Raw genomic sequence first — 25,423 nt, 5'->3', positions numbered from 1 at the left:
ATGCAGACAGACAGAAGAGGACGCTGGAGATAATGAGACAGTTGTCAGAATTACTTTGGCTCCAGCTGACACTTAAACCTTTTTTTTTTTTTCCTGCTTTGTTATGCAAGAAAAACATTTGCGTAACGTCGCTGTTGTGTGTCAAGGCAAATTTTCAGGAACTAGGAAAAGCAGTTTTGTTTTTGCCTTGACGGTAGTGCATTTCTGAGGGAATCCAACAAGGTTTTTGAAAGGGTTTTATGAGATCAAGAGGTCAGAAAAGTTCCTCAGCCCGTAGAAGACCCCATAATCCTTCAGCTGAAAAAATGAAAATCACCAGAATCGAAGTTATGAGGTATTCCCATGACAAGCAGTTTTTTTTTTGTTTGTTTGTTTTTGTTTTGTTTTTTTGGCATGCAGGCACTAAGACGCCGTAAATCCAGTCAAACTGCGGCTGCATTTTAGCCAGTTCACTTTCAAAACGGCGCTGCTGTTTCCTTTTATATACTCCACGGACATTTCCCTGGGAACGTTGCATTGTTTTGCAGGGATTAAAATTCACTGAAGATTATATCTGCTCCAGCACTGCAGAACAATGCAAAGGGATGTGGGGCTCTCACTGTCGTGTCCCAGTAAGATGGCTGCCCACCCATTCTGATCAGAGCCCCCGGGCTGCCGTGAGCCCAATTAGGGCCTGATCCATAAGACAAATTTTGAGGTTCATATGTAAAACCGTGTAACTTTGGCCCCTTTTGCACTCTAACATGCATGTTTTTTTAACGTTAAAACTGGATGGGAGATGTGGGAGAAGGTCCATGGGTTCATTTTGCCCACGGTCGGTCCGCCAAGGGGAGGAAGGATCCTATGGATATTTTCTTACCGTCCCATACCACCCAATCTGTATGTTTATACCTTATTTATTAGACCCCAGAGGAAACCACTCCATCATCATGGTATAATTTCATATTGTGCAATAAGAGATGCTGCTCTCAGTGCTTTCCTCTAAACTGTCTCTGGAAACTTTCTGAGTCAGCAAAGAGAAACACAGGCTCCCAGTGCCTGAACGCAGCGAGCTTTTCATCCCGGCAGAGCAGGCTGGGAACAGCACGCACGCACACACACGCACACGCACACACACACACACACACACACACACACACAATCTGTGAATGGCCCTCAATGCAATCTAGAGTAACAATGTGGCTCATCGATGAAAACCTTCATTGTCTTTGCTCTCGGTCTCGGAGGAGCTACACGGCACAAAGGGGCTTTTGTCATGGCGCCAGACCTTTCATCTTTTTTCGGAAGTACACCCACGTACGCTGCAAACAATTGAAATTTACTGCGTGTATATATAGTTTGTGTAGGATTTTCTCTAAATGTATGGGGGATCCTGATAAGGAGCATATCCCTCTTTATAATGCTTGTGGGCTGCTTTTTATCTGCATTCTGCATTAAGTCCTGTGGTGGAGAAGCAGGGGAAGGATCTCCTGACAGTTTCAATCCTTAATCCCTAAAATGGAAAGCACCATGACAAAAAAAACTAATAATTAAGGCTACTGTTTGCATATGGCAGTCACGTTTGTGATTTAGTAAAGGTTCTGTGATACAGCGGGAGAAGAGGTCACAGGCCATTTAAAGGCTTATGCGGCATAATTCCTGCCAGCACTTGAAATAAGAGCGGACGGCAGGTTTACAGAGAGAAACGGTGGAAAACAAAGCGTGGCCCGAGTCTATACCCTCTCCATGACTTGGCCTGCTTTATGGAGTGCATTGAGCCAAATCACCGTGGAGACAGCACTCCTCTGCTGATGTAAGAGGAACCTCGCTGCCCCCCTTTCCCCGAGTCACTTTGTCTCTCTCCCACAGTCAGGGGTGCAGCGCCGGCCTATGTGGTTATCTGAAAAAAAAAAAAAAAAAAAAACTCTCCTAAAAAGCGACTACAGCGACCGCAGAACGCTGACCGAGACAATGTTTTCCGCCCGACCATCCGTGCCACAGGTGCTCACCGCCCTGCAGCGTCACACACTCCACACCACGGAGAGAGGGAAAGCAAGGCCACGGGCCATGTGACATTTTTGTTGTAACTGCTCCGCACTCTCCCACCCTCTGCAGCATTTCATTATTTCCAAACCCATGAGCTCAAACAATTTGACTGTTCAGCTATGTCAGCTGTGGCCTTTGATGTAAGCTCCCTGGTGCTCCGGTCGTGTTCATTAGCTAACAATCAGTGTTTTTTGGGTGGGGGGGTTGGGGGCACAAGCACAAAGCAGGAGTGGCTTTCTCTCCCTTTCTGAATTAATCGATCTAAACAAAACAAAATCAGGAGATCCATCGTCGAACGCAGGGCAATATTCTCCTACTGCCCGCCTAAGCAAACAGCCCATCTCTGAAAATGTAGTTTCTCAAGGTTCCAGTTTGATGTGAAAACCTACCTAGACCTTAACTTTGGGTGGGGTCTTTAAAGAATGTTGAAAGGGCCCTGCTGCTGTTTTACAAGGTAACAAAACTAAAACACGTTTGCTGACTGATTCATTAAGTGTGAAAAAAAGCCTCCTCACAGACAGCTGCAGAAAACCTAGGCAGGAAAAAGGAGAGGTAACCCAAGCCCACCAACACGGAGTTATTTACTCACACGGCCTGCACAAACATGCAGATGGTAGCAGTGATGGATTAGGCCAGGCCTCGTCCAGCCAGACAACACCGTGATAATAGAGTGAGTGGTTTTGGGCCAGGGCACTGTGGCCGCTGGAGTGATGAAAGCCCAAGTCGGAGAAGGGAGATTTCGGCGTGAAATGCCACAGAGGATTAAGTATCTGGTTTCTCTTCTTTCTCCTAATCTGGGCCAGAGGGGAGCGATTGTCACCTCACTAAAACAACACATATTGATTCTGTTCATGCCACTTCCGAAGCCAGGTTAACACGTGGGATTAAACAGAGGCACTTAAGAGTGGGAGGGCCCGGATTAGGAATTCCTCTCCTTTTTGAGTGCTTTCGGGGATAATTTCGATATGACAGCTTCACAACATTATGCATATCGCTGCTGCTCTAAAAGGACCAAAGGGCTGGGAGTGGACCACAGCACAGGTTGTGGGTGGTCAGTAACCCTCGAGCAAACGCAGGTGTGACAGAGCCGGCGGCCTCACTCCCCATTCTGCGAGCCGGTGATGAAGAGGGTGCTGAGTTGGACGGGCCAGAGAGCTGCACGGGACGGGTCAGTTAGTCACAACCACAGGTGTGGACAGTGGGAGCCGGTGAGGCTGACAGAGACAGATGGGCACCATCCTGAACGAGAGGAGCGTCTCTGCCCCGTCTAAACATGTGAAGGAGCAAAGTGTCTCCGTGCCTGTCTGTCTCTCGCTTACTCTAATTTAACCCCTTCAACCTCGCCAGTCCCATGCGGGTTCGTCATTACAAATGCTTCATGCTGCGCGATAGAGCTTTACTCAAATCCAGAGAAGTTCGCTTTAAATGTTAGTGGAGATTCCAGTTTTTTTTGGTTTTTTTTTCCCAAAGATACCAAATATGTCCTGCTGAATTACGGGGAAATGTCTATAACATTATGCACAAGACATCTAGATATTTTCTATCTGATGTCATGGTGCAGCCATAAAACAGCGGTGTCTTGGCTTTGAATATTTTCCTCAGTAGAAGAGAAGTAGCTTCAATAAAGTCTGGTAACCCGCAAGAACAGAATGTGACATTGTCCTACATTATGGAAAAGAAATGTTTTTGTCAAACTTTGAAGCTACTTAAGGAATAATTTAAGGGAAAAATCAGAGATACAGAAGGGAAGAATGATCCCATAGAGGGTTAATGGACAACCTGATAAACTATAAGTCCGTTATTCATGAAAGCAGAACTCCTGGAGACATTCGAGTGCAATAATGGTGGAACTTTTATTGCAGACAAAAGGAACAAAATACAATCTACGGCTCTTTCATTTTTGATTCCTGTGAGAGATCAATCATTTTAACAACAATATACAAAATAATTAGTCACAAACTCTTCAGAACTAATATAAAATGCAGCGAAAGGAAGAGCACTCACCGTGTACCATGAGGCAGGAGCTCCTCAATGCTTGTAAGATAAACTAATACTCTGAAAATTACAGACCTCATAGAAAAAAATAAGATTTTTTTTTTCAATAATAAAAAAACAGCCAGCATATTTACAGGACAATAATATTTTCAATGACTCTGGCCTGCCTAAAATTCCCAGTGAAACTTAACTAATTACAATTTTCTGGTACTCTGTAACGGAGCTGTTACATGTGTCCTCTGAATCTGTATAAGGCATAACAATCAACCTTTAGTCAACTTTAACATAGACTATTCGATAACGACAAAACTTAAATACCAAGGTGGAAGACATAATCAAGGACCAGTCAGTCCTCCTCTCTGACAGTAACAGCCTTTACACAAATCCATAAAATAATTATTTTAGAAAGTTTCTGTGCATTGCTCAGCCCGTCTAAGGCACCAACTATTCAGCAGAGGGCTTCAGAACATACTGTGTATGAACATGTCGGTCAAATATTTGCTGACAACTGGCTAATCACACATTAACCTATTAACATTATGTACATGTATACCACTACGATGTCAGTGATCTGAAATAATGAAGGCAGTAGGCAGAGAATAACTTAATCTGTGTGTAATGAGAAGATGATTGACCAAAAATTGGTCATAACAGTAAAAAAAAAAAAAAAGAAAAAGAAAGTAAGAAATCCAAAAAGGACAGAGGAAAAACTAAAACATTCACAACTTCAGTTTAAGTGTAAAACAGAAAATATTGAACAAACAAACAATCAAGAATTTAAGCAAAACCCGATGAAAAGCTAAATTTTCCCTGGCCTTGGATGCATTTTACAGCAGTCTCGCAGAAAGCAGTTTACAAAGAGTGGGTTTGTCCACTTACAGTATAAGAGACAGGCTGACGGTTATGAATCAACCATTACACACACACACACACACACAAAAAAACACCCTGTGTATGCAGACACTGAAGTTATACTGACAAGGAACACTTCAAGTGCACCAGGAAGGGGAGGGAAAGTTCAAAGTTCATTAAAATGAGCAAGAGCTTCGAGGTGACGGCTAGTCTTTGCATGTGGGCTGGAGTGGCCTATGTAGTGAATGAGTGGCATGCATGTATCTGTGTGTGTGTGTGTGTGTATGTGTGTGTGAGAAAATGAGATTAAAGTCGTTTATGCTCAGACATCGACACCCTCAGTTAAAGCGCTCACAGGGCTGTGGAGGCAAATGATGGCGGAGAAAGAAAAAAAGAAATGCAGCTCAAATGAAAAAGTGTGCCGGCAATCTGTAAAACCCTAATAACAAAGAAAGAAACCTCAAACTATAAGCAACCCCACCTCCCCAATCCAGATTTCCCTATGAGAGACATACATGGTTCTCTCCTCTAGCAGCAAACACCCTGACAGACTAAACGGGGGGATCTTTCCAGAAAGGACATTTTCCCTTTCATGGTGAGGCTTTGCAGAGGCCACTTTGATCCTTGTATCATTCCTCAAGGAAAAAAAAAAAAAAAAAAAAAAGTAGCTACAGGCTGAGCAGGAAGCGTGAGGTCAAATCAAGCAATGAGAGATGAGATCACTGGTGATGTCAACTCTTTTGTTTCAATTTAATGTCATAGCGCTTGTTGTTAGCATTAGAAACAAAAAAAAAATTCCCTAGAGGAGCTATTAAAACAGACAGAACTAAATGGTTCTTAAAGCAATCTTTCAGTCGGGTATAACATTTCTAGTTTTCCATGATCGCTGTGTATCCTCACAGGAGCTGCTGAGGAGCCAAGCCCCAGTTTTAGCTGGCCCTGTAATCAGTAGTGATGTCAACTGCCAGCTTTGTTTCCAGCTGTGTTGTGAGGTAGTCACATAATGATACTTATAACACTTATGCCAACTAGAGCTGAAAGACCACAATCGCTCCCTCTCTGTGTTGTGGGAACACTTTTTCAACCAGCATTTCTCCCTGCTTACAATAATTAATAAAGACTGAGGCAGGGGAGCAGTGAAGACGTTGGTGGTGCGTGAAAATCACTTCATGGGGGCCACAAAATGTCAGATGATGACAGCGTTGACAGTCGCATCTGGTAAAATTTTACAGAAATGCTATACCAGCATAAAATACTATGTTAATCCTGTATTTAATACAACATAATCTGTGTTAATTCTGGAGACAAAGTTGAAACAGATAACCATCAGATAACACAGAAGCAGAGGATGGAAAGGGCATCAGTGCTGCTCTGTGTGTTATCATAGCTCGCTGTAGAAGCACAAGGCCTGGTTGACTTGCTGTGATGTTTTTTGGCAAATGCAACTATAACAAGGGTGTTAACGCCTTTCAGTCAAAGACTGCAGCTGCATTGAGACATTTCAAAATGAGCAAATCAGCCCGCTGCTTGTTCTGATCAGGATTGGCCAGCTACCTCGCACTTCCAATTATACTAGACCTTGAGACAACCCTTTTGTATCCAGTTTATATACCCATCTATAGCTTTATGAATGTTAAAGATCAAAAGATGAAAGAAAAATACTTCCACAGGGAGTGACTTCTCTCTTTGTTATGTAGCTCTCTTCACCGTCTGGTGATTAGACAGACTTTTACTGAAAGATGATACTGTTTACAAAAGCTGGCATGAATATTTAAATCAAAAGGATGAATTATGAGCCAGCAAAATAATTACTTCAATTTCTTCACCAAAGGGCAGTGCTTTCCTGTAAATGTACTCGCGCCAGTCAGCCTGCTTTTCCCTAAGTACAATTCCTGTGTAATTCTCCCTTTTATTCATGTTTGATTGAATAACTTTCCCTTTCACTTAATGATACATTTTGTTTTACAAAATCCATGCAATATATTTGTATTTTGAATGCTCTTCGCAGCCGTGATGAAAATTTGACCTTTATGAAAAGGTCATTTGCACACAGGTAAGCGATCAAGTGTCCATTTTCAAAATGCCACAGAATTTTAGGGTTTCATGGCAATGCAACATATGGGCGCAGCGCTCAGTCAGGAATATAAAGACTTCTCTAATAAGGGCCTGAAAGTCTGTCCTACGACAGGTGCATACGTACACAAGCAGAAAACAAAAACTCTTTCACATCTCTTAAAACTGAATGGTATGCCAAAGCCTCTTAAGGTTAAAGATAATATCAATGAGGCTATCCCGGCTTACTTGTAGCTCCTTGAAATGCTACAAAATTGAAACAATCCACACACAAGTCCTTAAGGTAAGTGGTTACAATCAAGGCAGAGCAATAACCTTTGAAAGCTCATTGTAAAACTGAGCAGGAGATTTTTATTCATCCTTTCACCGAACTGATATAACTTTTGATGATATTCGTATCTGAAAGTTGTTAAATTATTCTCAGTCAATTACTGCAAGGTCCTTTTTCCCGCTGCCTTCCTCAAACATACCACTCCCTGCGTGAAATCACAGATCCATCCATGTGAGACACATAGTCGCTGTCTGTACCATTGTCATAGCAGTCTTCCGGGAGATAGGGGGAGCCGTTGTTCACTATGGGACTGTGCACAGGAGGCCCGCAAGGGTGCATGTTATGGGTGTTGTTGTAGTGCTCAGGGTAGTAGTTGCCCTCCTTGAGACCCCTGTGGATGTCGCCCTGGTCTACCCAGTCTTCCCTGTCTTTGCGTTCAGAGGTGTAGTCCGGGTAAATGATGTCTCCTCCTGGTTTGGGTTTCAGCTCCTGGCTGCCTTTGCTGCCCTTGTCCCCATACACCTCCTGTAGCTCATGCGGCTGCAGGACATCCAGCTGAGACTCCTTTTGCATGTCGGAGGGTCCCAGGTACTGCTTGGTGTAGTAGTCTCCCCTGAAGGTTCTGCGCTGGCGCATGAAACAGGCCCCGCCCAGAATCAGCAACAGGAGCAGGAAGAGAACTCCGCCGACTGCGCCGCCAACTATGGTGCCCAGGCTGCTCTCAGGCAAGGAGGCCAGGGTTGGGGAGGTGAACAGGGCTGTGCGCTGGTCCACGACAGTGCTGGTGCCAGTGGTGTCCTGGAAGAGGGCTGCAGTGGTGGTGGGGGCAGCTGTAGTGGGGGGAGGGTCTGTGAAGTGAACATGTGATAAAGAGATTGAGCAAACAGGGAGAATGGCAGATGGGAGTAGGAGTCATAAAAATAAACAGTCAAATATTCTGAGGAGAAATGCTGCAATTTTTGTTCCATGCCTATCCACAAAGAAATGTAAACGGATCTTGAATTTCTAACATAGTGTACTCCTGAGGCAGAAACATGCCTGGCCTGAGACTGAAGAGCCTGTTGAAAGCTGTGCTGTAGAGCGAAAAGGGGGTATGAGAGGGGCAGAGAAAGGTTAAGTGCTATATGTCATTGTATGTAAGGGAGAGAGGGGGAAGAAGAGAGAGAGAGAGAGGCAGAGCATGCACTCCTGAACGTCTGAGTAAGTGTGATTAGTTCTCCCCCTTTCTTTTACACCCAGCTGTGGGGAAGTCATGTGAGAAGATGAAACACTGTGATCGATGTGAGGCTCCTGCATTTGATTTGTCCTCTGATGGCCAGCAGTTGTGATGGCATCCAGAGCCAGAGAAAAGGCTTCTGCAGAACTCAAGGTCAGGATGAGTGTCTCCATATTGACCTCCAGTCTCCAGGACAAAAAGCAGCCTGACACCGCCAGTCTGTCTCTGGACAGGCACATCAAAGGCCGGACTACAAAGCAGTATGACTTGCACTTAGAGGTTTGCATAGACAGGGGATTTTAAGGTACGAGTTATCAAGCGCACCAGAACCCCTGTGTAGCTATAATGACTTTCCATAATTTGTCTTACAGAGGAAGCATCAAATTGTCTGCAATTATGCACCATGGGTATGCTTGGAGGGTCAGCGGTAAAGTAGAAAGGAAAAGGAGACAGATGGAGACAGATCAAGGTCAGTGAACTGATAAACTGACAGTCACCTGCTCAAGTCACCTCAGTATGTCTCAACTCCCTATAACCCAGCCTCAAAACACGTCCCAAATTGGAGGGAGTACAACCTCAGCGGTGCAGGGGATGAGCATCTGCAGTCATGTAGCTGATCATCTGAGAAAACAGCAGCCAAAGCCACCGAGCTGCAGAGGCAACTGGGAACAGCTACACAATGAAGGAGGAGGGAGCGTAGCTGTGCAGGCTGTAAGCACAACCTGGCCATCTCCACAGGGGGAGGAGAGCGAGAGGCAGCATGCCCAAGTCGTCATATTGGACAAGAGAGGCCAGATAATTGCTCAGTGCAAGTCCTTCCTGGACAGGATGTCAGCTATGCCTTAGTTTGGAGGAGGACTCCAAACTAGGCCTATAAACAGATGGAGCCTGACAGCCTTTTTGGGGCTCCTCCAGCTCTTTGCTCTCAACAGTGAGAAACGAAAGGGACTGTGTGCTGGGGGAGTGCGTGTCTAAAAGCAGCAGCCGTTTTGTTTGGAAAAGGATTAAAAAGGAAGAGAGGAAAATGAAAATAAAAGAGATGCAGAGTTCTCAGGATCCACGCCTAACTTTAGAATAATGAAGTCATGTAGCACGCTGTGGAAAGAGAGGAAACAGACAGGAGGTTCCCAGTAACCTGTGTATTGTCTGACCACAATTTAAGTCATGGACGCCCAGTGACCTGTTCCACTGTGAAATTTCTTTGGAAGATTTGGGGAAACCCTCTGTCTGATCATTTTCAAAAGATGAGGAGCTTGATTCACTTCATTAATGCGGTCTCTCATCTCATCCACAACTACTCAACGAGTACATACGGTTGAGCAAAAACAAGTTTTGATGGTCTAAGCAAATACTTGTGTTTATGTACTGCAAATCTGTGTACATAATTCCACTGTATCCAACCATGAAATTCGACCTTGAAGAAAACAAAGAAAAAAGGCTACATTGGTGCATACTCTGCTGAGTGTGCTCTAAACCAGCAGGGAAAAACACGCTCTTCTCTATCTGAGAAATCTAATGTTGCCAAAACCACAACAGTGGAATCGTTTGGTATTGATACTGTGTGTCTGTGCTCTTGGCTTCTCTGTTGCCAGGAATGTGTGAAAGTGGATCTGGGCAGGGACACCTAACATGGGGGTTTAACTCTGCTTGAAGTGTTTAACTGAGCGTTAGCTTACTGAGAGGGTAACCTTATATCAGAGAGGCAAGAGGAACATCAAGGCACACAGCTATTTACTATATCTATATAACTATATACATACATATACACACACACACACACACACACACACACATATTATATATATGCAACCATCAATAAATAGATAAAATTACACAGAATGGAACAGCAGGAAACAGGTTGTATGTACCTTGGATCCAGAACTGTACATCTTGACTGCGCAGACCAATGTCATTCATCACTTCACACCTGTACAGTCCAGAGTCATTGCGCTCCAAAGGTCGAGTAAAAACAAAGCTACTGTTTGCTATCTCAACCCCCGCAGGCATCGGGGCATCCATCCTGAACAAAAATGAAACATTGCAGAGATTTCAGTTTCCCGTTTGTTTAGACGCATGTACAAGACCTTGAGGTGTAGAGGCTATTTAATTTGGAAAATATGATTCTAAGCAAAATGTAACCATTCCATTTACAAGTAGTAAGCAGAATGAATTGCATACATGACTTGCAGCAATGTCAGTGTTAAGGAGATGATGCCATATTGACTCCCAATTTAACTACTTTTGCTTTTCTTAAGTAAGGAACTTTACTTAGTGCCAATTAAAATGCCCGACATGTTGAGCTGTACCTCCAAACTACTGTGTCGGGATGAAGGGGGTCAGTGTTTGTTTGTCCACTGAGATGTGACATTTTATAAAACTAACGTTATCTTATCTGAAAGGTAATCTGGAAAAGTGTTTTATATTGACGATAAAATCATTTTGTATAGTTTGATCTGAAGTGAAATACATCAGCATGTTTGTACACCTTCATGATTTCAACAGAATGTGGTGACAGGTTGTGAACAGGTAGCAGGTAATATATCATGTATATTTCATGAAACAGACTGGGGAATTTATTTTCAGCCATTAAGTGGTGTCAGCGATACTGGTGGTGGAGTAAGGGTCAAATGATTTGCTTGTTCATGGTTGCTTGCTCTACAGTCTGTGGTTCATTTCAGGGATCAATATGGTGGTGCCAACAAAACCCTGATGTAACAGCAAGTCATAGGTTTGGATGATACTCTCCACACCTACGGGTGTCAGGGTTGCTGACAGGAAGGAATTTCTTGGGGATACTGACCTGGTCCAGGAGAAGTGATGTGCAGGCGGATTCGCTTTGGCACCGCAGTCGAGCCTCACGTTTTCTTGTCCCACATACCAGTTTTTGTCATTTCCCATTATTGATACAATTGGTGCAACTGTGAAAATAAGAGTTGCAGTGGTCAAAATTGGAACAAGCTACTAAAAAAAAAAAAAAAAATCATTTGCATTATACATTTTGTCTTATGATTCTTTGACTCTTTCACCTCCCACAACACACGCCCTAGCATGTCACCTGGTAGAATGAGTACCACGAATCAAGGCTGCGTCCTTACTGCAGCAGCCTGGATTCGAATCAAGCCTAGGCCCTTTGCTGCATGTTGTTCCCACTCTTCCACCTGCCTTTCCTGTCTCTCTGTATTGTCACTATAAAATAAGGCAGAAACGCCAAAACAATAACATAAGCAAAAAATTAGTGTTATCACTTAACCTAGTGAGGTCTACTGTACTGGGAAGGCGTACTCTTAAGTTACAGAAAATAATAATGCTTGGCTCATGAATAGCCTATAAAATGGAAAGGTAGGTTAATTTCAAGAGGGGAAAAAAAAAACAAAAAACACTGGACTTCATAATCAGTCATTGTGACCCCAGGTAGCATGATGACAAATGAGCTTTTCCATAAGGAACAAAGCAAGCATCACAAGCTCAATAGTGATGACAAAAACAAAAAGGAGTACAGACTCTGCTGGTGAAAACAAGCCAAGAGAACTAACAAATGACCCTGGGTTGGTGGAAAAAGCTAGAAAATGACAGACTCAGAAACAAGATGCACTGCAGCTAATAATAAACTCCACTGTTCACCAAGATGCAAACAAAGTGAAGCAGGAGGAAGCCTAAATGAACCCCAACAGATGCCACTGTAATAAAACATGGCAAACAACGAGTCATATTCAGCTTTTCATTTGATTCCTCTGGAGAACAGATGACCAATGAACTCATTATTGCACTGAGGAAGATGCCTCACTCATTGCGTTCAATGACCTTTTTTCAAACAGTTCAACGTCGAAATTGTGCTTCTTTTGCACTTAAAATCCCTTGCCTGTGCATTTGACATGATTTATTGAGCTCTAAAGCATCTTTCTTCCTGTATTAACCTTGGTTTTTCTGTGTCTCCATCCGCAGCCCCCAGCAGCCTACTACTACCACTGCTGCTGCTGAGGCCTGATCAATATTTCATAAAATACCTTCATTAGCCTGCACTCATGTAGTCCAAACAGAGACTATCCCCAGCACAGCTCGCCAAGGGAGCATGCATCAATGATTATAACATTAAGATGAGTCTTAAATGGCCCTTTTATGAGCGAAGGAGGAAAGGTAGGGAGCAGAGCATCCATAAATCATAGTATCAACATGAGTTAATACAGATATGATATAGTGAACCTCTTAGGGCTGCACAATTATGGCTACAACTACAATTCTTATTGTTCTACATATTGTGATTATGATGATTATTCATCTTGATTTCAGGAAAAAAAAGCACTATTGACATCAGTATTGATTTCTAATGACAGTGAACATTCTAAAAAAAAAATTATGTTTCAGAATTGCAATTACTCTACTATTCTAGCAGTGCTGTCTTTGTATCCATTTAGCTGTGGTGCATCACAATTGCAAGGAAATAACCACCACGGCGAGAAAGTGTGAAATTAAAATAAACATTGTAATTTAGTCTTACCTTTGTAAAATTGAAATAAGGGCAATCCAGATGCATAAGAAATTATTATTTTATGATTGAAACACTTTTAGCACTAAAACCTCAAAATGAAACAATATTGGACCCAAATTGGAACAGATATGGGGCACAACTAGAACTACCGTCCAAAGCACCAGTGTGAAATATAATTGAGCCCAAATTAACTCTGCAGCAGTGGTAGATCCCCCATCCATGGACGTGAGCCACATTAACAGAAGCAAGTTTGACAGCTAAGTGGATGACAACCCAAAGACTATGGCAAAACCAGATGTGCACAAAAGATAGGTACAGTGTGTAATCTATAATAGACTAGATGTTTTGAATGTGGTGTTGGGTGAAGCGTAAGAATAGAGTAGACGGGAATCAGAAAAATCCAACAACTCAACACTCACACTGCACGTTGAGTGTGTATGGTATGCGGAACTCGGTTTGCAGGGCCGGGTGGCGCACCACACATGTGAGGGTTTGTCCCTGGGCGTGGCTGTCGGGCAGCCATATGTAGCGCACATGGGTGGTGGTGGTGCCGTTGGGCTCATCCTGCGTCTGCACCTCAGAGTGTCCGTGCAGCGCCGTCTCCCAGGACACTTGAGCGGCAGGACGGCCACGCTCCGCTATGCAGGTGGCCACCAGCGACTCGTCCCCTCCTTCCAGCAGAGCCGCTGGACCCGCTGACACGTACACTTTGGGTTCCACTATGTAAAGGAGTGGGAGGAGATAGAGAGAAAGGGGGAGGGTGCAGTGAGAGGGGAATGACAGAGCGGAGAGAACACATTATAAAATGAATATTGATCTTTTTGTATATGAATATGAATAAATAATGCCCCATCATAAAACAACGACAAGAATATGGACAGAAGGAAGTGGCGTCAGCACACTCTCCTGCCAGAGGGAGTAGATTGATTTCTTCCATTTTACAGATATTTATTAAAAATAGATGAGGCAAGCTATTTGATCGTATAGAAGTATTTCAGTGGGGACTTAGCTGTCTTCATTGTTGTGCCCCATACGTCAAAGATGCAATATGTTTATGAAAGGATAAAACTGATGAGCAGCATCGATTGTTTTAACTGTATGGATCCAGCAAAGCATCTATTTATAAACTTGTACTGTAGTATTACAGTATTTCTTTTCTACCTTGACCATAATGATAAAATGATAAAAAAAGATAAAAATACAAATAAAAATAATAGGTTTAAAAAGGCAACAGTGCTTAAAATATGCATCAGTATTATAGAGAATAATTCAGTATAGAAGGATCAGTGATAAACTGTGCAGTGTCTGGATTTGCAGTGCTGGGAACTGAGGAGTTAAGTTACTGTGGACAACTCAGTGTTTTAGATCTGGGATAATGTTACACTACCGTCCTGAGAAAAGCCTGAATAACTGGAGGTTTAGACGTAACACGGATATTCTCAATAGGGAGGCAAAACAGCGAGAAGGAAGTGGCCGATGTAACACAGCCCTTTACCTGTTGCACAAAACAATAAAGCAAGAGTTTCACTTCTGCTGCACTGGCTTAAAACTCTGTTGTAATCATAACCTGTCAGCAATGATACCGGCTAACAGGACATGGGACCAAACACAAAAGTTGTACAAGGGAAAAGGGAAAAAAAAAAAAAAAAAAAAGACCGAGGGAGGGCAAGGCTACAATAGAAAACTACCAAGGCAAACACAGGCCACAGAGGTACCAGGCCCATTTTTCCATCATTTATTCCCTGTGCCTTCTCTGGTATTTCCCTCTTTTCTATGTGCATTTGTTCTCCCTTGTTGTTGCATGCACCCCCCTCCCTTCTCCCTTTGACATGAGCACTAACAGCTGTTCCACTTACTGAAATGGTGACAGTGTTGGGGGCAGCGCGTGGGGGCACACATCAGCCTAATCCCCGAGACAAGGCTGTCACCTCAAGACATCTGCCAACCCCCTCCTCACAAGCCGAGCAGGAGGTACAATAACAAATCCAAATAACCTCTGGCACCCCCATTTTCCAAAAATAACTTGGTGTCTCCTGTATCCAGTGCAGGGGTGGGGCTGCTGTTCTCAGCCATCCGCCTCACATTCTTCACTCACTTCTCTATGCCCCTCCTTACAGCCCTCTGACTATGAACAGTAGGTGCTCTATGTAAGCAGGCAAACTGGCTGGAACTATAGAATAACCAAATCAGAGGCCTGTGTTAATTTGGAGGAGCTGTCAGGGAGGGGTGGGGGGGCCTTTGGATGAGTGGAAAGGGTAACGATTTCCTGTCAGACAGCAAACTGGCTGCACTGGCCCTTTCCTACCCACCTACACTCTGTTCCACATATGCACACTGAGCACTGACGTCAAACACAGAGTGGGAAACCCTATCAAGATGGGATTTCACTGAATTTGCAGTTGTGGTAGAGCATGGCTGGACATTGTTAGTATTGGGATGCAATCTACGTATCAATAATTTTATCTTTCAAAGCAGTATGTATGTAGGAATTTTCTATGTATGAAGAAACATTTCTGAATGATAATATAAGGTTTCCCATATAATTGCATAAAGAACAGCCAAAATTTTCACTCTAGATTTACTGTATTTTGGGTGCACAGAGCTGGCACCTGTCTCTAAATAAAACAGAATGCAGCTCATGGTTGGGTGATGGAGCACATGCATGAGGCTTAGTGGAACAATCTGCCGCACTTTTGGATCATTAATATAATCTACATCAATACAGCTTCCTCAATTTCCTTTTATGAAAGTCAATTGTTGTGCAGTATTTTTCCCACCAACTTGTCAGCAGTTCAGAACAAAAAGGTCATTCTCATTCTTTCACCAGCCGTATGGTTTCCACCTCTGGTTGCCTTCTATTGTTTACTGGAGGAAACTTGACTAGCGTAGCACTATTCCTCCAAAAGTGCTTGGCTTGCCTTAAAATGCTTGGGCTTTTTGAATGAACCCAGCAGCAAGCAGGAGGACTAACACGTGGGAGAGACAGAGGGCAAGTCTATATCACATCTTATTGCATAAGAGTGCAATGCACTCTGAAAAGAATAACCACAAAGTTTAGCGAAGCTCAGGGATTTCCCTTCCTATTAATATTAAAATGCACCACACAGAGCAATTGAGTTAGACAGACAGTATGAGGTTCAAGTAACCCAGAAGAGCAAAACATTATTTGGTCAGTGCAACTTGAAGCAAAGTGAAATGATGCTATATTTACCTAGTTAATGAGTTTCCAAATTGGCATGTCACATTATTACACTTTCAGCCATGAGAATGACTGCCACAGCAACACATTTTCAAAAGACACATCAGTTCTTCTACAGCTGTTCACTGCATCCCATGGTAATGAGCATTCCTCTAATCATTCAGTCAAAACCACAAAATAGCTTAGTAAGTCTTGATCAGCTGGGTACAATCTTGAAATTGTAATGTTTTGGCAAAACCAGTAAATGCTTCCCGACAATTATACAACTGGGTTCAGTGTCATGACACACTGAAACTCAGATTCTTTACAGTCCCAAGGCACTGATCTAGTGCAGCATTTAAGTGACACTGTAACAGTTACAGTCCAGAAATAAATAGGATAACCTCATCATTTACCAGTGTCATGAGGAACAGGTCCCCTCTAATACTCCTGTGCTGGGGTAGATTAGCTGTCTCAGTATATCAAAAAAGCTGGAAAAATGTTTAATTAGCATTGCTCGGACTGAATAAATTCCACAACTCTTGCACAAAACTACTTTGCTAGCTGAGGGTGTTGTAACTTTTTCATGCATAGATTCCAGTTATAAAGCTTCACCATATAAGCAAGAGTGGCACTGATCATGCAAGCACCATGTAATATAGGTGAAGAGTGTACCATTTAGTGATGACTGGAACAAGCTATGGAGGGACTTAACCAGTGTCAGGCAACAACAAGCAGTGAACAGGTACTGTCGCCTATAAAATGCACCACCTCGGTGGGTGATCAGAGACCAGATGTTACGATCACATTGTTAACTAGTTTTTAAAGACTAACTACTCTCATCAGCACTGGAGCTGCCAGCTGAAATCTGAGAGAAAGCCAGACGGTGGTGGAAGTGTGTAACACGGAGAGATCAGAAATCAGAGTGATCATCTTGTTCAATACGAAGAAATATTGTGTCAGTTTAAAACATTTCCGATAAAGATGTGTGCAAATTTATAAACACATTAAAAATACACAATAACTGAACTGTTTATTTTAATTAAATATTCTAAAAATAATATATACAATCATTTTCTCAAGTAACAAAATCAACTTGATAATCCACTGGTATGTAGGGGTTAGGTGCCTGGTGATTGAGACATCTGCAGAAAGACAAAAGTGGCTCTAAATGCACACATTTGTGCCATATGATAAATAACTGCATTGGCATTATTTTGATGATTATTGTTTTTTTTTTAATTCTGTCAAGCACCTGTGTTGGCCTAGGATGCACATTTTTATTCTGATCTATTATTCACACATTTGAGCCTTTTCAGTGGTATATTTTAATTCAAACTGGAAACACTAGAATGGATAAAAAGATTTGGAGTCTGGGAATTATGAGATTAGTACAACAGCATGCCTTATCTGTCATTCTGATTGTTGAATTGGTACTTACAGGGCAAAGCTACAACACCAAAGTTAATGCTTCCACTTTCTTCTGCCCCATGAGTCAAATCAATATTGCAGGAAATGTGAGTAAAAAATATTAGACCGAAAATTCACAGCTAAGTGACTTCCTATCTGTAAGAAATATCCTTTTGTAAATGGTGAGGTGGGCCTAATGAAATAGCTACTGCGTTTGTTGCCAATATAGTGGACACGCTGACATCACACTGGCAGAGCTATCCCTGCAAATATCTGCAAACAAGACAGAAGAGACCAGAGCTTCAAAATGTACAAAAAGACAGCAACAACTGCACCTGTGGGCTACATTTCAAGCAGCAAATAAATCTGTTCCTCAATTATACCATGAAACTAATCATAAGCCTTGTAGATCAAGATGAACAAAGGGAACACTTTTAGCTCTAGGCAACATTTATTTTACAATTTATAAATCTACATTATTGATGCTTCACAGCACTTGCTCAGAGCTAAAAATGCCAATATGCTACATTAAAAAACAAAAACAAAAAACAACAAGCTGTATATCTGATATTCTGTATATCAAACTGTATGCTCGTTTACTCATGTTCCAGATACCTATACTGTATAAATGCTGACATTTTATCTTTGAGTTTTGGGGAACACTGAAGTCAAAACGCAGCAGGTTGCAAAACCAGTGAACACAACCAGCACTTACATGCACTACGCATAGTGTCTATTATATTGGCTTGGAAATTTCACCTGATCTTGAAACAGCTGTGTTTTGTTATGGAATGGAGTAATTATTGTACAGCTGCCCTATTAAAAAATCCTTATAATCAAAACAGTCTCATGGGAGAAACCATGTCGACCCAAAGGAAAGTAGACATGAACAAGCCACTGTTAAAAGAGCTTAAAACTGCTGAGGTTAGGTCTTCATAATTGTAATGTATACTGTACACCGAGTGACCAAATTCCCAACTACAGTGTAGTAAATTGCAAAGAACCTATATATTCCCATAATAATCACACCCTGATTACATGAGAATTAGTAAAGTAGGCATAAGCATGCATTTGTGTATGGGTGTGCGTGTGTGTTTGTGTGTAAGCCAAAGAAACATGGCTGTGAAGCTGCTCAGATTGGAGAGTAAGGTGTAATTGAACTCTGTGAGGTCCCAGACACCGTGGCTGTCACAGCAGCGCTTAAATGTACAACTCATTAGTCATCAGAGCCTCCTTCAGTGTCTGGAGAGAGACAAGAAACTACTTCCTACAGCGCAATCTCCAACTCTCAGCACTACCCGAGTGCAATCCGACCAGCCATTTAGGGCTTGAAACACATATTGACCACAGGCAATCTTCAGTGTTCACATGCTGCAAACAGTGGTTTATGTATCCACTTTATGTAACAATGCAGAATATGCATGTAAATGTGAGTGCATACACTGCATTACACAATCCATTTGTGAAAAAGTGAGGAAAAAAGCCTGCATGTACAGCCAGGCGATATGGACAAAATCAAATATCACAATATTTTTGACCAAATAGCTTGATTTTGATATTGTGGGGATGACCACTGGTACACAATGAACTTTTTGATAAGGGGATGTGATTAATATTTACACAATAAGAGCTTTGATAAATAATAATCAGTCATGCCTACATAATAACAAAGTGGGTAAAGGCAAATATTAAAACAGCTAGAGCAGTCAGGTAGTTCAGAAAATTACATCACTTTACTGTAATTAAGCTTTTAAAACCAGGAAAAGACAATGCACGCCATAAGATATTATGATATCCAAAATCCCAGATGATATCTAGTCTCTTATCATGATAGATGTATTGCCCACAAATTAACATACATTACCAAACTTTGACAGTCTATGACCTTGTGCGACTATGCCTAAAACCTAGTATATGCATGAACTTGGCTGTACACCATTATGTTCAATGGAGCAGCTGTGGCCTAAAGGTTAGCAGGCTTGTAACCAGAAGGTTGCAGGTTTGACCTCTCAGACCAGCAGGAAGAATCTAGATGCAGAGAATGTATGCACTCTTGCATCAGTATCCAAGCCGTAGGTGCCCTTGAGCAAGGCAGTTAAAGCCAGACTGCTCAGTGGCCAGCAGTGTAGTTTGTGGTGTAACTGGGCAGCTCCCAGATGTTAATGTGTGTAATTGAGTGTGAAGCAGTTGCTAAAAAAAGAGAATCCATGCACAACAAAATCCATCCTGAGATGCTCTGGGTCAGGGTTTTGGGGTGTGTACTATTTGCTGTGGGTGTGCCATATGAGCACAGCTAGCAGGGAGCTGGGTGGCTCTCAAAGTGGGGCTTGTGGCCACAGCTCAAGAAAGTCAAAAGAACAGTAGAAGGCAATAGGAAATAAAAGTACAGCAAAGCTAAATGTCACCAGAAAAAAATATTCAAAAAGACAGGTCAACACAGGTGTTTATTTTGCTTTTTTCCCTTTTTTACTGCAGATTTTGCCGTCCATTTCTTCAGCACCTGCAATGGCTTTAGATTGCCTCAGCCTGAGGCTAGGTGCCATTTCAAAGTAGACAGCTAGTCAAGACTACTGACAAGTATTTCAGTGTGAACCTGCCCAACTGTGAGGTAGGATGGCCACACAAACAAATGTTTCATGCTGTAGCTTTAAGGCACCATATCTGAGAGTGTATAGTTCTTACTGCTAAGGCTAATTTCATGAATATTTAACGGGGAATCTGAAATTACCTATCATTATTCAAAGGGACTCAGTGAAACATGTGGAACCAATATGGGACATTTACATTAATTTTTCTAAACATGCTGCATTTTGTCCCCTTCTGGCTGAAATAGTAATTTTTCAAATTGAATGACACTGAGATGAGTGATGTGAGTGGGACCACATCCGCCGCAGTTTCTACACCACTAGGGATTCTTGCAAGGATTTAAAATGTGCATGGCCTCTGTCCAGGTAGTAATTTAAAAGCTAGGCTGCCTCAGAGAGTAATGTATCCCTCCAGGGCAAACACTTAACGGTGACCTGAGCTTTGCTTAATCTCAGCCAACAATGTTGTGCAATTGTTACCTGCTGAGAGTAAGATTTAAACGTGGGCATGAAGAAGCACTCAGACAATGAAGATGCACGTTACACAGGTATATATTACCTAATACATTAACGATGGTCGATGCTTGTGTGTTGCCCAGAGGAAAAGTAGCCACTTTGCAGGTATAGGACCCGATGTCTGCAAAGCCGACTCCTTCAAGAGTAATGGTGGCGTCGTGTTTTGAGGGGGACACGAAGGCGACACGCTTGGCATAGTCTGGAGAGATGGAGGTTCCAAATTCTGGGTGGAACACTGCTAAGGTGACGGTGCCTGAGGGAAGACGACGCTCCCAGGAGCTCTGTGTGAGGCTGAGGTTGGCGCCCACATCTATTCTGCAGCCCAGTGTGATGTTCTTCCCCAGGACTGCGTTCACTTTCTCAGGAACAAAAACCTGGTTACTGCTCACACCTGCTGGGGGAAGAAGAAAGAAGTTAGTATGCGATACACACATCACCATCTTTTAAGATTTTCTTTTTTTTTTTTTTTTTATTTAAGGAGGGGGTGACATGCAGCAAAGGTCATGGTCTGGATTAGAACCCAGAATGTCTTGGTTACAACATTATGTTTGTTAAACTACGATGCCACCAGCATGCTCCAAAACACTGTTTGATCTCTAATTTAGAAATAGATTAAACTGTTCCTGAAAAAGTCCCTTTGTAACATCACAGACAACAGTTTTGGGTCTCAGCTCAGTGTTGTAGCTTTGGAAGAAAATCTGGATTAAAAAAATATGACAGGGTTTTTTTTCCCTAACATCAGATCCAACAAGAAAGTAGCAGAAAAAAAAGTTTAACAATGCATCTGTCTATTGCATTTTATTCACAAAAAAACCATAGAGTAGTTGCAATGTAAAATACAGTCCTTTTGGATTTAGACTTGTGAAATATGCCAGTCCCACTGGAGCACTGCCTGTTTTTTTTAACCTTTCTTATTGAGGATCCCAACTGTTAAAGACACAAAAGAAAAGAGCTCAAGTAGCCTGTTTTTCTGCATGACATAGTGCCAATGATTTATACAAGCTTGTTTCCTTAGAATGTACATGAACCTGAAAATAATGTGGCTGCACTTGCCGCTACTGCATATTGTTTAAGTGCTGCTTAACAACACACACGTAATCCTAAGGGTTAAGAGCATGCTCGATCCAGAGCCTCTTAATGTATCAGTCCAAACATTACTCAAGGAAGCAGAGGACAATGGAGGTTAGACCCATTTCTCCATTTCTTACTACTATCTCTTGCTATTTCTAAAAATTGTGACCCCAATTTCAAAACAGAAGTGAAGCACAGGTTAAAGTCAGACTTATGTTGATTAGCCTTCTGTGAGCAGTAGCTGTAGCACACTGCACCATGAATTTTTTAGACAAGTACATCATCACAACTACTAGTCTTCCCATGGTTACAAGTAACCATTAACAGTTATTAGCTTCAGATGCTCTTCTGGGATTAAAAAAAAAAAGGCCCAGACCTTGTCTGGGCTCTCTGTGATCCACTTCCCCCCTTAATAAGCAACACATATTCACCACGGGACACTCAGACTGTTCCTCTTGCTAATTGTCAGAGCACCTTTTAAGCAGGAAAGAAAAAAAATCTGGAACAAGATAAAACAACATTTGATGTTGGTTTTTTTTTTAATGCCCTCCTTTTATTAGCCTCTTAACCTGACTTACAGCCCACCACAGGTTTATTTGAGCATGATGGAGTTGTTTGAAACCAGCACAACATGAAAACTTAGTTTACATGTAGGCTACATAAGTGAAATGTAATGGCTTTTAACAGTAGATAGACTTCAGCTGTAATTCAGTTGATGAGCACAAAACCAATCCACTGGATTCTGAAGTCTGCGATGAGGGAGACCGAAGTAATCACAGCACAAATTTAAAGTTCACCTTTAGCGGTTCTTGAGGCCAACTTATCGTTCAACATTAAAATGGTGCCATAACTACAGTACACTCGACATGTCTCCTTTACCAGTGTAGCCCACAGCGGCTGCCACTCATGTGCAACACGCCAAAAATGAAACTGGGTGATGCAAGACCACAAAAACTGTGACTGGTCCACTTGGGCACTTTGTGTTTCCTGTTTATTTCCACTAACAGTGATGACAACATAGAGCTGGTTGAAGAGAGATGAGCTGAAGACGTTTGAAAACATTTGTATGATACCTCATCCCAAATTCATTCATGAGTTATTTCAGTGGTGTTGAAAATACAGACAGAATCATGGAATGAGGAAAAAAAAACAATTAATATATCAGAATAAGTAGAATAAGTGATAAACTTCAATCCATATAGCCTACTACTGTGAAAGGATGAAGTTTGTATGCTGACTGTTTCTCCTGTTGCACTTTTGTGCCTTCCTCTGAATGAAAGCAGCAGTACGTTCAACACAGTGTAAACATGCCTCAAACACATGCAAGAGAGACACCTGTCCAAGTGACGAGCATACCAGCCAATAACTTCTGAAAGGCTTAGAAACACAACAATAACAGCTAAATTCAAAAAGGGAAAAAGAAGGATTTGGGGAACAAAAATAAAACTGATTTCATAGGGTGAACGTGATTACTTCTTTTTTGTTGGTGAAGTAATAAAACCTTTACACTGATATCTAGCATTCTGGCAGTTTATATGCAGAAAAGATAATGCCAAAATTGCTGAGACATGTCTGTTTGCAAAAACAACCAGCTCAGAGATAATGGCTATTTTGGAAAATAAATTTTAAAACTAACCTGCAATAAATCCGTAATTACCTGCTATGGCTAAAACCCTAGATGGGGAAAAAAAAAAAAAAATCATTCCAGACCTGGTCTATTTTTCTGTGAGCATAACTCAAACAAGTTGTTGATACCAACATATATACTTAACCATTTAAAAAAAAAAAAAAAGATGTTATAGTCTGTGAGCTATTACAGCATTGGTCGAGACCAAAAAGTGTGGGGTATCCTCGTTAAAACTACAGAAAATGTTTTAAAATTAAAATGTAAGGAGAGAAGTGCATTCAAAATATTCAAAGAGTATGTCTGAGGTTTTCTTGACACAGTTGCAGTTGGAGTAAGCTATATTTGGGAGACATAAATTTCCACTTAGTACCTAGTCTCGGATGTGTATGGAGTAAAGCTTATAAAAGTGGCCCACCGGCTGGTATTTTGGGTCTTTGGCATGAATATGAGTGGTAAGCCACAGCAATGCTATCTTGGTTAGTAGGGAATATAGCCAAGGAGGCTGAGGCTCCCTGTGCTCCATTACGTCCCCTGTAATTTCAGTGATCACACAAACACAGACACACACACCAACTGTTTCTCGCTTCCAAAATAAGGAATAAGTGTGTGATCATGTGTGCATGAGTCAGGCATTTTGTTTGAGTACATGTGCATTCTAGATGTTGCATTGTGCACTGTGTTGTGGTGTAGCTTCATGTTATGCTGCAGTCGCAGGTATTTACTATATTTTTATTCTGTTGACCATATTTTCCAAATATGCTGTTCATATGACACCAAAACCTATTTCACAGACACTGTGCCCAAATCTAGCATAGTTTTGTCCTGACGTATTTTATTCAGCTTCCCTTACGTGTTAGTGCCTTGAAAAGGTCTTGGTCAACTTCACATCGCCTGTGACTTTGGAGATTAGGCTATGCCGTTTCTTCAAATAATCCATCCATCTTTTTTTTTCTCTTCACACCTTTGATTCATGACCTGGTTTAAAAAAAAAAAAAAAAAAAAAAGCACTGCTATAATGCGCTGTGCGGTGTATGTGTTGCCCTATGTTTGTATTGCATGTGTCAGAGTCCTCTGGGTGCACTGGTGTGGGGGGAGAATTGGGGTCAGAGCAGTGTAGGTTATGCATTCTCCACTCCACAGTCATCTGAGCTGACACGACAGCTGCTTGCTGTCCCTTAACCAGCCCAACAGAGATATTTTACTAGACTACCTAGTATAACAAAACCATGACCCCATGACTACAGCTAGACTATGGGATTTACACACACAAAAAAAATCCACATGAGCTACAGATGGAACAGGAATAGCTTATACTGGACGGCTCTCTAAATGGCAGACAGATAAAAATCCTCATCCAACACTGATTTTCTGCACAGCAGTAAATTGGCGTGCTTGGCATGCATGACATTGTGTTGATTCAGGCAGACACGTGTCTCAGACCAGGCTTCTCCCAAACATGCTCTACATACTGTAGCTACCTGACACGATACTCCAACTGCTACCGTAGGTAGTTTGTCTGTCTCACTGTGTCACTTTTCAGGCCTGTCAAAGCATACAAAGAAACTGGACTCCTACCAAGCTATGTTTTGTTTGTTTTACAGTAACTGTTTGGGAGTGAGGCGGGAAGGAGGGAGAAAGAAGGGAAGTGCTTAAAGTGGTCTCCACCCTTGCCATTAGGGGAGGAGAGACAGATGGCTTCTGCGTGGGATACCTACAGCCAGGAGGAGAGTGGGGAAACTTGGCATTGCTAGCTTAGACCATGAAGAGCACAGCCAGAGCACACAAACTAGAGCACCATGAATTATTATCTAAAATACTGGAGGCAAATGAAATGTAAGCAGTGCATTAAACAAAGCTGTCATGCTATTTCACCAAGGAAATACACTTGGTGCTGCAGGGCTGTGAGGCACACCCCGTGTCACTAGTTTCCTTACTGACTATCCATCTTTTCCAATATGTAAAATACTCAGAATTACAGTAGGATGCACAGAACTACACATAAGCTGTCATCCTCCCTACCTCCTCAGTAGTACAAAGATTTGCTGAACTCAGAATCATGTACACTCTTGGAAAAAGTAGGAAGAAGTAGCATAGCCTACATAAGCTGATTTGAAACCA

At 42.0% G+C, this 25,423-nt stretch overlaps 1 protein-coding gene across 2 annotated transcripts in view; it reads right to left on the bottom strand.

Annotated features, from left to right (window-relative positions):
- Positions 1-3,867: 3,867 nt before the first annotated feature.
- nectin3a (nectin cell adhesion molecule 3a) overlaps positions 3,868-25,423 on the bottom strand; it is a 39,474-nt gene continuing 17,918 nt past the window's right edge. The window contains exons 2-6 of one of the 2 annotated variants that reach the window (XM_030067787.1): positions 20,651-21,001; positions 13,338-13,637; positions 11,233-11,350; positions 10,301-10,452; positions 3,868-8,064 (exon numbers count right to left, since the gene is read on the bottom strand). In XM_030067787.1, the coding sequence (XP_029923647.1) occupies positions 7,406-8,064; positions 10,301-10,452; positions 11,233-11,350; positions 13,338-13,637; positions 20,651-21,001 (1,580 nt within the window). In that variant the 3' untranslated portion in view covers positions 3,868-7,405. The remainder of the gene's footprint in view (positions 8,065-10,300; positions 10,453-11,232; positions 11,351-13,337; positions 13,638-20,650; positions 21,002-25,423) is intronic. The other variant, XM_030067788.1, reaches the window with a different exon arrangement.

Source organism: Myripristis murdjan, chromosome 13 (genome assembly GCF_902150065.1).
Source record: "Myripristis murdjan chromosome 13, fMyrMur1.1, whole genome shotgun sequence".
Classification (NCBI taxonomy): domain Eukaryota; kingdom Metazoa; phylum Chordata; class Actinopteri; order Holocentriformes; family Holocentridae; genus Myripristis; species Myripristis murdjan.
Note: the sequence above shows the minus strand (reverse complement) of the source record. Positions and strands in the feature narration are given on the sequence as shown.